Raw genomic sequence first — 16,617 nt, 5'->3', positions numbered from 1 at the left:
TGTGCCGTTGTATTCTCGGTTCCACTTTATTTATAAAGCAGGAAAACCTTTCCCTTCCTAGAATGCTAAGGGCAAAGCCGCCGGCGACGCCGCCTCCGCCCACCTCCGCGCCCCGCCGCACGTGGAAACTTCGGGCAGAGGAAAGGTGGGCGCCGGGCGCGGAACTACAAGTCCCAGAATGCACGGCGCCCTCCGCACAGGCGCAGCGGGGACCCCCGGCCGCCGGCCAGCCAGCCTGCGGAGACCCGGGTCCCGCGCCGGAGCTGGGCTGGGGGCAAGCAGCCGGGGCGGACCTGGCGGCGCCCAGGGCGGCCCGGGCGTTGGGATGAAGGCGCCGCGGCGCGTGTGAGGAGGAGGATGCGGCAGCCGGCGCCGCGGCGGCAGGAGGAGTAGGCGGTGGAGCCCCCGGGAGGGAGGCGCGCTCGGGGCCAGACGGCTCCGGAGGCTCCGCAGTGCCGTCGCCGTCGCCCGGGAGGCTCCGCGCGGGAGCCATGTAACCCTGCGGCGGGCTCCGGGCTGCTCCGTCCTCCCCAGCTCCCGGGCTAGCGCGCCAGCGGGGCCACGATGAAGAAGCAGTTTAACCGCATGCGCCAGCTGGCCAACCAGACGGTGGGCAGGTAGGTCACCCGCTGGCCGCCGCGGGCCGAGGTGCGCTGCGAGCCTGCATCCGCCGGGCGCGCAGGTGATGGAGCGGGCGCGCCGGCCTCCCGCCCTCCGCCCTTCGCTCCCTGCCGGCCCTCGTCCCCTCGGGGCGCCGCTCGCGGGCGCAAGCCCTCCTCCCTTGAACTTCCCGGACCCCTTCCCATGCTCTGCAACGCTGCTCCGGGGCTCCGGCTTCCAAGCGCAAACTGTGACGCATCCTTTACCTGCGTCCCCAGCTGCCCCTTCACCTCGTCCTCCCTGCCTTTCCCCGGGACTCCCTTCTCCCTCTGGCCCCAGAGCTTCCTGGAAACAGGTGTTCGCTCTGATGGCGCTGGAGGCCGCCGAACCGCGGTCGCTCTGCGAAGATGCTTTCCCTTGCGCCGAGTTCGGGGCTTCTCGGGGGTCCGGGGGAGTGTTGGGCCTGGTCGGCTTGGCAGAGCCGAGCCTGCCCCTCCTGCCGTGTTTGTTTCCTGGGGCTCTGACCGTATGAGATTCTGCATCTCTCTCCTGGCCGGGTTTGTCGAGGCGTTAGGTGGTGGCGAGAGCATCTGCAGGGGTGGGGGGAGCGGGGGCAGGGCAGGTGCTGGTGGAATGGCGCTGCTGTCGGCTTGGTTCTGAGACAGGTTTCAGCGCAGGGAGGGAGGGAGGCCGCGGAAATGGAGGCCCAGCTCCCCTGGAAGATGAGTTAAGCAGAAGATCACAGCCAGGTAGGGGAGGGGGACCGAGGCCTCACAGTCAGGAAGAGCCAGGCCCTAGGACGCTGCGAGACCCAGCCGGCTGTGGCTGTCATCGCGGTGAAAATGGGCTACATCTGGGCTAGTGTCTTCAGAAGATGCTCCGCGGGGTGCCAGCCTCTATTGATGTTACAGAAGGGTTCTGGTGGTTCTCTTCCAAAGCTCGACAGGCTCTGCACACAGGGTGGTTAGGTAGAGGGGATTTTTCGTGGAACTTATGTCCCTGGGGAGGGATTTCTGTTGCTGCTGTGGTCAAGGAATGCAGGTGTGCCCTACTAAGGCCGGCGGCGGAAAGCAGAGAACCAACCTTGGGTGCAGTTCAAGTGCGAGCTCAACACATCGAGGGCCCTCCGCTAGGTTTACCAAGAAACCCAATACCTTTCTTGGGTGGGAAATGGAGCCCGAACTGGCATTTGGTAGGGCGGGAGTGGGGACCTAACTGGGGACACTGAATGCCCATGTAAGCATACTGCCCTAATTACGGTGGGCATTTGAGGGCAGGGGATGTGGTGGCTTCGTATGCTTCCAGGGACGCCAGATGGTTTCCAAGTAACCATGTCTAAAATTGACTTGGATGCATTTTCCTTTCCCAAACACATGTGCTTTCACATGGGGGAGAATTTATGAATAGCAGAGGCAGATTAGCCCAGATTTCTGGCATGGTATTGCCACAGATATAGCTTCACACAGGCTGCCTTTGGATATGTTGGATGCGGAAACAGTGTTTTCCTGTCTGGGTTGTTTAGCAGATGACAGTTGAGTTGACATGTCTTTAGTGACTTGACTTCTGCATCACTCTGCTGGCTGGCCTCTGTCATCAGGTCATCGCACCAGAGCAACCACGTGACCAAGAGGCCCCTGACCGTAGACTTGGATTGCCCTTCTCACTTGGTCTTGGGGTGTCACTTTGGTGCTGGAAGCAAAATGTTAACAAGGTGTTCACGCTTCCTCCCTGGCACCCCTGAAACACAGCTCTTTCTCTCTTCAGGACTTGTTTTGAAGTGGTAAGATTTACGAGCCTTGGGCATAAAACCTGATTTCCACCCTCATCCATGGATGTAATGACCAAGGGAAAAGGGAGGAAGTTGGGTTTCAGAATAGGTACCAGGTGGTCTTACTAATTTGAAAGCACGTTCTTGGAAGTCCAAGCAGCTGGTCACTAAGAGGTACTTTCCACTTGTTTATGGCGTCTCTGGTGGATGCTGGCGTGTGGATGAATTCTGGCTCTTCATCAGATGGCATCCGGGGTGTCCTGCACCGGGTAAAGTGGGGGCCAGCCCACTCTTGAGTATCACTAGCTTGTATCCATTTTGGTGACATTCTGAGTGAACCTTTTAGAGCAAAAACCAGTTTGTGCCGCTTTGCTGCTTGAAAGCCTCCAGGGGCGTCTCAGTGCACCGAGCGCCCCAAATCTTTCCAGGGGTCTACAAGACCCTGTCCGACTTGACCCCCTCCTTGTCTTTCCATACTCCTTCTGTTCCGCCCACCCGCCTGCCCGCCCCTCCTCCACTGTGCTCCAGCCACGATAGGCTTCCTTGCCCCAAACACACCAAGCTCATGTCCATCTAGGGGCTTTGTTCGAGCTGTTTCCCACTTTCCCTGCCCAGCTGAGGGTCTTCTCTTCCCATATTGCCTTTTCCTCATCATCCAGGTCTTAGCTCAAAGGCCTTTGAGAGGCCCCCCTCCCTCCTTCACGCTCCAGCCCATCATCCTGTTGGTTTTTGTCACAGCACTCATCACTCTTTGAAATGCTCTTAGTTTTTTTTTTTGACTTACAAATACAGTACCACAGAAGGTATAGACTGCCACTATATGCTCATTGTATATAGCACAGTGCCTTGTAGGCAGTTGGTGCTCAGTTCATGTTTACTGACAAGGTTAAAAGAGTTTACTGTAGGGTCCATGCAGGTAAATAAAAGGGGCAGCCTTGCAGTGGTAGAGAGTCCGCTTGCCAATGCAGGGGACGCGGGTTTGTGCCCCGGTCCGGGAGGATCCCACATGCCGCGGAGCGGCTGGGCCCGTGAGCCATGGCCGCTGAGCCTGCGCGTCCGAAGCCGGTGCTCCGCAGCGGTAGAGGCCACGACAGTGAGAGGCCTGCGTACTGCAAAAAATAAAAATAAAAATAAAAATAAAATAAAAAAATAAGGGGGGGTGGGCAGCCTTTGTCTTACTGAGAATGTAGTGAGGCATGATGCTAACATTGCTTCTTAATTTCTTGAATCCGTGGAAGCAATAGGATTGGACGCTTGGAATTTAGGTGTGGGGTTGGTGGACCCCCTAGTGGAGTGGCTTTAACAAAGCCGCTGGATTCTTGTCCTTGTGTGTCTTTGAAGTGACGACATTCCTGTCTTTGAGGGAAGGCTGAGAGGGGGGCTGGAGCGGTGCCCTTCCTCACGGCTCTTCACCCAGCTCGCCTTCCATAAGTTGCAGGTTTTGGAGGTCTTCTGAATATAAAACCTCCAGAGGTCAGATCCAGTCCCTTTAACAATGTAGGAATTGCCGTGCTTACACGTACTCAGTGGAGCTAATAGTATTTCCTCTTGAAGTGCTCACCTCTCCATGGAGAGGGTGCCAGCAAGTGGGAAGAGTTTCATCTCCTCCTTGGTCTGCTTCTCCCGTCTTTGCACACATTCCTTCTGCTTTGGGCTCTCTCCTCTCCTTTCACTTCAGCTCATCCTCTGGGAAGCATCCCTGGCCCTTCAAGACTGGACCACCGTGTGCCTAATGGTTCCAGCTAGCACCGGCTTTTGAGTGCGACGGATCTGGTTGGTTGGTTACTGACTACGGGATCTTGAGCTGAAATCTGCACCGTAGTCTCCTCATCTGCAAAATGGGCATAACAAGAGTTGCACTGTGGTAATGTAATAAGGAAGACCCTTTGTGTTCTATTACAAGTCAATCACTAAAGGGATGTTGCCTATAAGCTTAAATTACACATAATGGCCCACCTCTGGGAACCCTGCCTCCCAAGTCATGAGCATTAAGCTAAAATACCTTCGTTTAGCTCACAGGAGACATCCTGACCAGGCCCACCAGTGAATGACTACAGGGAGGAGGAAATTAACACCTCCCCTCTGGAGGCTGATGGGAACCAGGAAGTGTTTGGCTTTACCCCCTCCCCTTTTAGTATAAAAGAAGCCTGAATTCTAACTCAGGCAAGACAGTTCTTTGGGGCACGAGTCCACCATCTTCTGGGTCTGCTGGCTTTCGGAATAAAGTCATTATTCCCTGCCCCATCAACTCGTCTCTCCATTTATTGGCCTGTCATGCGGCGAGCAGCGCGAGCTTGGACTCGGTAACAGTAACGTGGTAATTGTGGCAATGAGGACATGAGATTACCCCTGAAAAGCACCCAACATCGTGCTCAGCACTAGGGCATATGCTCCATAAATAGTGGCTAAAAGTAGCTTCGGGCATATGCTATAACTGTTACTGGGTTGTATGCACGTGGCATTCGTTCATTCTTTCCTTCCTTCAGTAAATGCTTATTGGATGCCTGCTGTGTGCCAGGCTCTGCGCTGGTTCAGGGGCTCTTGCAGTGCAGGGTAAACAAAATCCCTGTTTTTCTCTTGGAATCTGTGTCCACAAGGCATTCATTGTTTTTGTCTCGTCTTGTTTACCTTTCCCACTAGACTTTAAGTTCCTCGAAGGCAGGGACAACTGTCCTAACGCCTGGTGTATAGTCTGTTCTCTGAAATTCTTTGGCAGCTGAAGGCATGAGTGAGCAAGAGATCCCTGCATCGTAGACAAAGATGCAAGAGGCTCCTGACACCGGGCCTCTTTCATTTTGTGGTGGGAAGGGGTGTATAGAGGCGTGAGCACAGCTGCACAGCTGGGCTTTGGAAGGACAGAGCAAGATTTAAGGGAGGAACTAGTTCATGCCTGACTTACATTGCCTTTTTTTTTTTTTTTTTTTGCCTTCAGGAGAGTCTATTGGTTGCTGGATTGAGAGGCATCCTGAAAGGCATAGAGTATTTTTCTTGCAAGTGGTGTTTGGTTTGTGTTGGGTGGAATTGGTTGGTTGGTCTCCCTGAGCTGAGATTCAGAGACCTGCTAAGTGACCGAGAAAATGGAAGTAAAACTGACACTTGGACCTGGTGAGGAGGAGGGTTTTTTTTTCTATCTGCACAGTGGGGGTCACAGTAGCCCTTGCCTCAGAAGACTGTTAAGAGTTAAAGGGAGGGCTTCCCTGGTGGTGCAGTGGTTGAGAGTCTGGCTGCCGATGCAGGGGGCACGGGTTCGTGACCTGGTCCCGGAAGATCCCACACGCCGCAGAGCGGCTGGGCCCGTGAGCCATGGCCGCTGAGCCTGTGCGTCCGGAGCCTGTGCTCCACAACGGGAGAGGCCACAACTGTGAGAGGCCCGCGTACCGCAAAAAAAAAAAAAAAAAAAAAAGAGTTAAAGGGAGCCTGGCTTATACCAAGTGCCCAAGAAATGGTCGGTGAGGTTCCTTGTCATTTTCTGCTTCTTGCCCATTCAGTTCTCCAAAAACCCTGGCCTCCTAAGTGTAAGGGGCTTCTTAGATTCCCAGGGCTGCTGCCCATTGATGGCCGTCAGTGGGCTCTGTGCTCTCGTGCAAAACGGGGGACATTCAAGAAGCCCAGGAGTAGGCAAGGAGCTCTGGAAGTGTGAGAGAGAGGCATGGAAGGGCGGGAGCAGGGCTGGTGGGGTTGGATTCTTTGGTTTTCAAGTCTGTGAGTTGGTGAGTGGAAGGCCAAGTTTGCTCTGCACAGCCCCCGTCTTCCATTCCTAGACTGCTCAGCCTGACACCATGATTGGGCTTGGTTTCTGGTGCAGAGCCGGGCTGAGCATCACTGCTGCTGTGCAGCTCTCAGGATGTCACTGCAGTCGCCAGTGGTACCCAGATAGATGCTGAGGATGCAGCAGCCTCTAGGAGCGCTGGTGCTGCAGGCAGTTTTTGCTTGGGCCAAAGCAGCCGAAGCCAGCGAGGATCTTTTCCTTGAAGGTGTCTCTGAGACACTGCCTTGCCCATCAGCAGGCCTCCCGAGAGCCATGATCCAATCCATAGGGCATCATGGAAAGGTCATTGCAAATGAGTCATTGGAATGCTTGGCTCCCACCTCTATTTCCCTGTGAGTGGGACCACGTCCTCCTGTGAGTCCAGCAGGGCTGGGCAGACCCAATCCTGTCCTCCAAGGTGCACGTTTATGAGGTCTCAAAGCGAAGTTTTTCATCAGTTTTATGGAAGCCCGTGTCTGGTCACCTGCTGTGGTGTGTCTGTGTGACAGAGAACAGAATGTACTCACAAACTGATGAACGGGCTAGCGAATCTGGAGGGAATATTCTCTGCTCCTGTCTTCTTAGCTCCTTGCTGTACAGCCCTCAGTCCTCAGAATTTCCTGCAGAATTCTGTTCTCCCAGGCCTGCAAGTCATTGCGAGGGAGACATTCCTTTCAACAGCAATTAATGACTTCCCCTCCCAGTGGCCATCCAGCAAAGAAATGTATCAGTAGTCATTAGCATTTTTCATGATGGGTGATAAGGACCAATTTTTCTTCTCTAGAAAGAGTGAATCCGTAGCCATGTGAGCAAAACAGTCATTTAATTTATGGTTGTTCCTTTTAGAGGGGATAAGTAAGGAGCTCTTTTATTGATAATCAAGAGACTCAAATGCTATATTGATAATGACAACATATATTTCAAATGCTATTTTGATAACAACAGCAGATAATACCCTGAGGCTTCAGCTCCGTGTGAAGTTAGTTGTAGGTTGGAAAGAAGCTGGGGGGAGCCGGGGAGAGTTAGGGCTCTCCTGTTCGGTGCAGGGCTTCCCAGCAAGCTGGCACCTGGCACCCCACTGCCTGTGGGAAGTGTGTGGCTGTCGAGCAATTTTAAACTATCCTTTCTGTCCAGGAAGCAGATGTTTTTGCTTTCATTTTCCAACTTCAGGGTTTATTTTTAGGATAAATGTTTATTTTCCCACAGAATTCAATCTACTTTTTTTTAACTTTCTTTTTGGTTGCATAAGTGATACTTGTTTATTGTAGAAAAGTTTTAAACTCATGGGTGGGCAAAAAGGCAAAAAAAAAAATCACCAATAATCTCACTACCTGGAGACCACAGTGAATATTTTGGATATGGTCTTCCAAGTTTTTTCATAGGTGTATATCTATTCTTAAAGAGCTAGAGACCATTTGGTGTGTACTGTTTTGCAACCTGATTTTTCCTCCTTTGTCTTTTTTTTTAAAAAATTAATTAATTTATTTTTAGCTGTGCTGGGTCTTCAATGCTGTGCGCGGGCTTTCTCTAGTTGCGGCTAGCAGGGGCTCCTCTTCCTTGAGGTGCCCGGGCTTCTCATGGCGGTGGCTTCTCTTGTTGCGGAGCATGGGCTCTAGGCGTGCGGACTTCAGTAGTTGTGGCACATGCGCTCAGTAGTTGTGGCTCGTGGACTCTAGAGCGCAGGCTCAGTAGTTGTGGCGCATGGGCTGAGTTGCTCCGTGGCATATGGGATCTTTCCGGACTAGGGCTCAAGCCTGTGTCCCCTGCATTGGCAGGCAGATTCTTAACCACTGTGCCACCAGGGAAGCCCTGGCAGGTGGATTCTTAACCACTGTGCCACCAGGGAAGTCCCTTCTCCTTCATCTTGAATATCATCCCATGTCAATAATTGTGTGTCTCCAGCATAATTTTTCAACTATATAATATTCCATTAGAGTCCTCTGGTTTCCTTTGGTAATCATGTAGCAAATATATCCTATGGGTTTACTTTCCTAGGATGAAGTCTTAGAAATAGAATTGCTGGTCCAAAGAATATGTAAGTTTTTAAGACTGTGAATGTATGTTTTATATATATGAACACACACACATATTCTATTTTCATGCTCAGAAGAATTGCTAATTTCTTCTCCCCAACTCTATCAGCAACTAATATTATAACTTTGTTAATTACCTGAATAAAACCAAAACCTTCTCTTTTCTCCTCTCAAATTTCTAGTGAGGTTGAGCATTTGTTATGTCTGCTGGACATTCATGGCCTTTTCTGAGTTGCCTGCATAGACCTTTGCCCCACTTGTTTAAAGTCATGTTCATAACTGTTATCTTACTGACTTTTAGGTAATTGTTAACAAGCATATACAAGGTTTGTCTTATGCCATGCACATCTCCTTGTAGCTTTTTCTGCCTTTTATATTTTGTTCTATGTCATTTATAATATTTCGTGATCTCAAGTCTATTAATTTATGGCTTGTGCTTTATTTTTTATTTTATTTATTTATTTATTTATTTATTTATTTTTATTAGTTTCTGCTTTATAACAAAGTGAATCAGTTATACATATACATCTGTTCCCCCATCCCTTCCCTCTTGCATCTCCCTCCCTCCCACCCTCCCTATCCCACCCCTCCAGGCGGTCACAAAGCACCGAGCTGATCTCCCTGTGCTATGCGGCTGCTTCCCACTATCTATCTACCTTACGTTTGGTACTGTATATATTTCCATGCCTCTCTTTCGCTTTGTCACAGCTTACCCTCCCCCCTCCCCATATCCTCAAGTCCATTCTCAAGTAGGTCTGTGTCTTTATTCCTGTTTTACCCCTAGGTTCTTCATGACATTTTTTTTCTTAAATTCCGTATATATGTGTTAGCATACGGTATTTGTCTTTCTCTTTCTGACTTACTTCACTCTGTATGACAGACTCTAGGTCTATCCACCTCATTACAAATAGCTCAGTTTCGTTTCTTTTTATGGCTGAGTAATATTCCATTGTATATATGTCCCACATCTTCTTTATCCATTCATCCAATGATGGACACTTAGGTTGTTTCCAGCTCCGGGCTATTGTGAATAGAGCTGCAATGAACATTTTGGTACATGTCTCTTTTTGAATTATGGTTTTCTCAGGGTATATGCCTAGTAGTGGGATTGCTGGTTCATATGGTAGTTCTATTTTTAGTTTTTTAAGGAAGCTCCATACTGTTCTCCATAGTGGCTGTACCAATTCACATTCTCACCAGCAGTGCAAGAGTGTTCCCTTTTCTCCACACCCTCTCCAGCATTTATTGTTTCTAGATTTCTTGATGATGGCCATTCTGACTGGTGTGAGATGATATCTCATTGTAGTTTTGATTTGCATTTCTCTAATGATTAATGATGTTGAGCATTCTTTCATGTGTTTGTTGGCAGTCTGTATATCTTCTTTGGAAAAATGCCTATTTAAGTCTTCTGCCCATTTTTGGATTGAGTTGTTTGTTTTTTGCTATTGAACTGCATGAGCTGCTTATAAATTTTGGAGATTAATCCTTTGTCAGTTGCTTCATTTGCAAATATTTTCTCCCATTCTGAGGGTTGTCTTTTGGTCTTGTTTATGGTTTCCTTTGCTGTGCAAAAGCTTTGAAGTTTCATTAGGTCCCATTTGTTTATCTTTGTTTTTATTTCCATTTCTCTAGGAGGTGGGTCCAAAAGGATCTTGCTGTGATTTATGTCATAGAGTGTTCTGCCTATGTTTTCCTCTAAGAGTTTGATAGTTTCTGGCCTTATATTTAGGTCTTTAATCCATTTTGAGCTTATTTTTGTGTATGGTGTTAGGGAATGATCTAATCTCATACTTTTACATGTTCCTGTCCAGTTTTCCCAGCACTACTTATTGAAGAGGCTGTCCTTTCTCCACTGTACATTCCTGCCTCCTTTATCAAAGATAAATTGACCATATGTGCGTGGGTTTATCTCTGGGCTTTCTATCCTGTTCCATTGATCTATCTTTCTGTTTTTGTGCCAGGTACCACACTGTCTTGATTACTGTAGCTTTGTAGTATAGTCTGAAGTCAGGGAGCCTGATTCCTCCAGCTCCGTTTTTCGTTCTCAAGATTGCTTTGGCTATTCGGGGTCTTTTGTTTTTCCAAACAAATTTTGAAATTTTTTGTTCTAGTTCTGTGAAAAATGCCAGTGGTAGTTTGATAGGGATTGCATTGAATCTGTAGATTGCTTTGGGTAGTAGAGTCATTTTCACAATATTGATTCTTCCAATCCAGGAGCATGGTATATCTCTCCATCTATTTGTATCATCTTTAATTTCTTTCATCAGTGTCTTATAATTTTCTGCATACAGGTCTTTTGTCTCCTTAGATAGGTTTATTCCTAGATATTTTATTCTTTTTGTTGCAATGGTAAATGGGAGTGTTTTCTTGAATTCACTTTCAGGTTTTTCATCATTAGTGTACAGGAATGCCAGAGATTTCTGTGCATTAATTTTGTATCCTGGTACTTCACCAAATTCATTGATTAGCTCTAGTAGTTTTCTGGTAGCATCTTTAGGATTCTCTATGTATAGTATCATGTCATCTGCAAACAGTGACAGCTTTACTTCTTCTTTTCTGATTTGGATTCCTTTTATTTCCTTTTCTTCTCTGATTGCTGTGGCTAAAACTTCCAAAACTAATTTGAATACAAGTGGTGAGAGTGGGCAACCTTGTCTTGTTCCTAATCTTAGTGGAAATGGTTTCAGTTTTTCACCATTGAGGACAATGTTGGCTGTGGGTTTGTCATATATGGCCTTTATTATGTTGAGGTAAGTTCCCTCTATGCCTACTTTCTGCAGGGTTTTTATCATAAATGGGTGTTGAATTTTGTTGAAAGCTTTCTCTGCATCTATTGAGATGATCATATGGTTTTTCTTCTTCAATTTGTTAATATGGTGTATCACATTGATTGATTTGCATATATTGAGGAATCCTTGCATTCCTGGATTAAATCCCACTTGATCATGGTGTATGATCCTTTTAATGTGCTGTTGGATTCTGTTTGCTAGTATTTTGTTGAGGATTTTTGCATCTATGTTCATCAGTGATATTGGCCTGTAGTTTTCTTTGTTTGTGACATCCTTGTCTGGTTTTGGTATCAAGGTGATGGTGGCCTCGTAGAATGAGTTTGGGAGTGTTCCTTCCTCTGCTATATTTTGGAAGAGTTTGAGAAGGATAGGTGTTAGCTCTTCTCTAAATGTTTGATCGAATTCACCTGTGAAGCCATCTGGTCCTGGGCTTTTGTTTGTTGGAAGATTTTTAAACACAGTTTCAATTTCAGTGCTTCTGATTGGTCTATTCATATTTTCTATTTCTTCCTGATTCAGTCTTGGCAGGTTGTGCATTTCTAAGAATTTTTCCATTTCTTCCAGGTTGTCCATTTTATTGGCATAGAGTTGCTTGTAGTAATCTCTCATGATCTTTTGTATTTCTGCAGTGCCAGTTGTTACTTCTCCTTTTTCATTTCTAATTCTATTGATTTGAGTCTTCTCCCTTTTTTTCTTGATGAGTCTGGCTAATGGTTTATCAATTTTGTTTATCTTCTCAAAGAACCAGCTTTTAGTTTTATTGATCTTTGCTATCATTTCCTTTTCATTTATTTCTGATCTGATCTTTATGATTTCTTTCCTTCTGCTAACTTTGGGGTTTTTTGATTCTTCTTTCTCTAGTTGCTTTAGGTGCAGGGTCAGGTTGTTTACTCGAGATGTTTCCTGTTTCTTAAGGTGGGATTGTATTGCTATAAACTTCCCCCTTAGAACTGCTTTTGCTGCATCCCATAGGTTTTGGGTCATTGTGTCTCCATTGTCATTTGTTTCTAGGTATTTTTTTATTTCCTCTTTGATTTCTTCAGTGATCACTTCGTTATTGAGTAGTGTATTGTTTAGCCTCCATGTGTTTGTATTTTTTACAGATCTTTTCCTGTAATTGATGTCTAGTCTCATAGCATTGTGGTAGGAAAAGATACTTGATACAATTTCAGTTTTCTTAAATTCATCAAGGCTTGATTTGTGACCCAAGATATGATCTATCCTGGAGAATGTTCCATGAGCACTTGAGAAAAATGTGTATTCTGTTGTTTTTGGATGGAATGTCCTATAAATATCAATTAAGTCCATCTTGTGTAATGTACCATTTAAAGCTTGTGTTTCCCTATTTATTTTCATTTTGGATGATCTGTCCATTGGTGAAAGTGGGGTGTTAAAGTCCCCTACTATGATTGTGTTACTGTCAATTTCCCCTTTTATGGCTGTTAGTATTTGCCTTATGTATTGAGGTGCTCCTATGTTGGGTGCATAAATATTTACAATTGTTATATCTTCTTCTTGGATCGATCCCTTTATCATTATGTAGTGTCCTTCTTTGTCTCTTTATTTTAAAGTCTATTTTGTCTGATACAAGAATTGCTACTCCAGCTTTCTTTTGATTTCCATTTGCATGGAATATCTTTTTCCATCCCCTTAATTTCAATCTGTATGTGTCTCTAGGTCTGAAGTGGGTCTCTTGTAGACAGCATATATATGGGTCTTGTTTTTGTATCCATTCAGCCAGTCTGTGTCTTTTGGTGGGAGCATTTTAGTCCATTTACATTTAAGGTAATTATGGATATGTATGTTCCTATTCCCATTTCCTTAATTGTTTTGGGTTCGTTATTGTAGGTATTTTCCTTCTGTTGTGTTTCTTGCCTAGAGAAGTTCCTTTAGCATTTGTTGTAAAGCTGGTTTGGTGGTGCTGAACTCTCTCAGCTTTTGCTTGTCTGTAAAGGTTTTAATTTCTCCATCAAATCTGACTGAGATCCTTGCTGGGTAGAGGAATCTTGGTTGCAGGTTTTTCTCCTTCATCACTTTAAATATGTCCTGCCACTCCCTTCTGGCTTGTAGAGTTTCTGCTGAGAGATCAGCTGTTAACCTGATGGGGATTCCCTTGTGTGTTATTTGTTTTTTTTCCTTTGCTGCTTTTAATATGATTTCTTTGTGTTTAATTTTTGACAGTTTGATTAATATGTGTCTTGGCGTATTTCTCCTTAGATTTATTCTGTATGGGACTCTCTGTGCCTCCTGGACTTGATTAACTATTTCCTTTCCTATATTAGGGAAGTTTTCAACTATAATCTCTTCAAATATTTTCTCAGTCCCTTTCTTTTTCTCTTCTTCTTCTGGAACCCCTATAATTCGAATGTTGGTGCGTTTAATGTTGTCCCAGAGGTCTCTGAGACTGTCCTCTGTTCTTTTCATTCTTTTTTCTTTATTTTGCTCTGCAGCAGTTATTTCCAGTATTTTATCTTCCACCTCACTTATCCGTTCTTCTGCCTCAGTTATTCTGCTATTGATCCCATCTAGAGTATTTTTCATTTCATTTATTGTGTTTTTAATCGATGCTTGATTCATCTTTATTTCTTCTAGGTCCTTGTTAACTGTTTCTTGCATTTTGTCTATTCTATTTCCAAGATTTTGGATCTTGGAAATAGAATCTTGGATCACCTTTACTATCATTATTCTGAATTCTTTTTCAGGTAGACTGCCTATTACCTCTTCATTTGTTAGGTCTGGTGGGTTTTTATCTTGCTCCTTCTCCTGCTGTGTGTTTTTTTTTTTTTTTTTTTTCCTTTTTGCGGTATGTGGGCCTCTCACTGTTGTAGCCTCTCCCGTTGCGGAGCACAGGCTCCGGACGCGCAGGCCCAGCGGCCATGGCTCACGGGCCCAGCTGCTCCGCGGCATATGGGATCCTCCCAGACCGGGGCACGAACCCGTATCCCCTGCATCGGCAGGCGGACTCTTAACCACTGCGCCACCAGGGAGGCCCTCCTGCTGTGTGTTTTTCTGTCTTCTCATTTTGCTTATCTTACTGTGTTTGGGGTCTCCTTTTTGCAGGCTGCAGGTTCGTAGTTCCCGTTGTTTTTGGTGTCTGTCCCCAGTGGCTGAGGTTGGTTCAATGGGTTGTGTAGGCTTCCTGGTGGAGGGGACTGGTGCCTGTGTTCTGGTGGATGAGGCTGGATCTTGTCTTTCTGGTGGACAGGTCCACGTCTGGTGGTGTATTTTGGGGTGTCTGTGGACTTTTTATGATTTTAGGCAGCCTCTCTGCTAATGGGTGGGGCTGTGTTCCTGTCTTGCTAGTTGTTTGGCATAGAGTGTCCAACACTGTAGCTTGCTGGATGTTGAGTGAAGCTGGGTGCTGGTGTTGAGGTGGAGATCTCTGGAAGATTTTCGCCGTTTGATATTATGTGGAGCTGGGAGGTCTCTTGTGGACCAGTGTCCTGAAGTTGGCTCTCCCACCTCAGAGGCACAACACTGACTCCTGGCTTCTCAATTTGGGATGATTTGTTGTCTATTCATGTATTCCACAGATGCAGGGTACATCAAGTTGATTGTGGAGCTTTAATCCGCTGCTTCTGAGGCTGCTGGGAGAGGTTTCCCTTTCTCTTCTTTGTTCTCACAGCTCCCAGGTCTCAGCTTTGGATCTGGCCCCACCTCTCCGTGTAGGTCGCCGGAGGGCGTCTGTTCTTCGCTCAGACAGGACAGGGTTAAAGGAGCAGCCGCTTCGGGGACTCTGGCTCACTCAGGCCCAAGATCTGGGTAGGGCAAAGCGGAGAGATTCCCGCACAGAGGATCGGTGCCGACCGGCACTCACTAGCCCGAGAGGCTTGTCTGCTCGCCCGCCGGGGTGGGCGACGCTGGAAGCTGAGGCTCGGGCTTCGGTCAGAGCGCAGGGAGGGGACTGGGGCTGGTGGCGAGAACTCAGCCTGAAGGGGGCTAATGCGCCACAGCTAGCCGGGAGGGAGTCCGGGAAAACTCTTGGTTTGTGCTTTAAATGTTATGCTTTGGAACACTTTTCTCAGCCTAAGATGACATAAATATTTATACATTTTCATTACCATTTATATAATTTTATTTTGCCATCAAATCTTTAATTCATCAAATTCTTTAATTTTGGTGTGGGACATCACGTAGGTGTCACATTTAGTTTTCCTTTTTTTTTTATTTAAACAGTTACCGTGATATCAAATTGAATGATGTAACTCATACCCACTGTATTGAAATGTCATCATTATTATGTACTAAAAGATTTCATCTACTTGTATCTGTTTCTAGGATTTTGGTTTGTTCTTTTGACCTGCCAGTTGGCAGGGATTTAAGGTGGGCTCTACCGCCCAGGTGAGCAGGGGTGGATCGGTGCATCCCAGGCTTTGGGTGGGGGGTGCAGTGGAGTTGGTCTGGGCCCCTCATCTCAGCTTCATCTGGGGCAGCACCTTGGCTTGGCAGTTAGGACTCAACAGCTTTGCCTAAAAATCTTGTTGTGCCTTAATCACAGCTAATTTACAAATTGCTTTCTTATTTAAAAAAAAAGTTGATTATATTCTTTTGGCTTTGCTCCTTGGTTTATTCTTCCTTAGTATTTTTTAAAATGTATGCCTTAAGTTGGGGAAAACTGACGATTTTGCAATATTTAGTATGATAATTCTCCCATCTGGGAATAGGGTATGTTTATTCAAGTCTGTCTATGATCCTATAAACTAGTTTTTGTCTACTTGCATCCTGCATAATTTTGCTTCTGTGCTTTAAGTAATTTGTCATTGTCATTACTGTAGACATAATGCTTGGAATCTTTTGTTACGTTTTCCTTACTCTTTATTGCTGGAATATAGGAAAGTTATTGATTTTTGTATATCTTAAACAATCACCTTCATAAACTTTCTCATTATTTTTAAGTACTTTAAAAAAAATGGAGTCTATTGATTTTTCCAGGTAGCAATCATAAATATTTTATACAAATAGTAATTTTGCTTCTTCCTCTTCAGTATTATATTTATTTTATTTTCTTGTCTAATTGCATTGTCTGGGACTTGTAGAACAGTGTTAAAATATTGGTGAATAAATGGCAAAATGTGGACTTCCCTGTCTTCTTATCCTCTGTGGAAATGCGTGATAATTGGTTTGAGAGATTTTATTTTTTAATCATGTTACATGCTGCATAAATGTATTTTACTTTGAGTTTTTCTTTGGCATTAAAGTTAAATTTGATTAACTATATTATCATGGTCTTTAGAGATAATCATATGTTTTTCTCCCTTAAGTTATTAATATATTCACTCAATAATTTATGCCACAGATATTTATTGAGCACTTACTATGTTCCAGGCATTGTTTTCTGGGCTGGGGATACACCAGTGATTGTTCCTACAGTTCCTGCACATGAGGACCTTGTGTTTTACATTCTTGAATGTCAGTAGATTTTCTAATATTGAGCTCTCCTTGCCTTCCTGCAGTTGATCTTATTTGACTATGGTTTGCTAATTATTCTTATGCAATGCTAGATTTAGTTGTTTTATTTAGGATTTTGGCATTCAGTATTCATATACGAGTGCATCTGAATTTTTTTCTTCTGCTAAGCTTGTCACATTTTGATAACACTGTAAAATGAAGTGTCCGTTTTCTTCTTTTTCTGTGCAATGGTGAGGTAAGGAATTACTTGTTCTTTGAAGGTTCGAAACG

The 16,617-nt window shown here is 45.5% G+C and overlaps 1 protein-coding gene across 2 annotated transcripts in view; it reads left to right on the top strand.

Annotated features, from left to right (window-relative positions):
* Window positions 1-254: 254 nt before the first annotated feature.
* The window catches only part of ARHGAP44 (Rho GTPase activating protein 44), a 148,526-nt gene continuing 132,163 nt past the window's right edge, over window positions 255-16,617 (top strand). For both annotated transcript variants that reach the window (XM_060080743.1, XM_060080744.1), the window contains exon 1: window positions 255-617. In XM_060080743.1, coding sequence (XP_059936726.1) covers window positions 565-617 — 53 coding nt within the window. In that variant the 5' untranslated portion in view covers window positions 255-564. The remainder of the gene's footprint in view (window positions 618-16,617) is intronic.

The sequence above is a fragment of the Mesoplodon densirostris genome, chromosome 18 (assembly GCF_025265405.1).
Source record: "Mesoplodon densirostris isolate mMesDen1 chromosome 18, mMesDen1 primary haplotype, whole genome shotgun sequence".
NCBI classification, from domain to species: Eukaryota; Metazoa; Chordata; class Mammalia; order Artiodactyla; family Ziphiidae; genus Mesoplodon; species Mesoplodon densirostris.
Note: the sequence above shows the minus strand (reverse complement) of the source record. Positions and strands in the feature narration are given on the sequence as shown.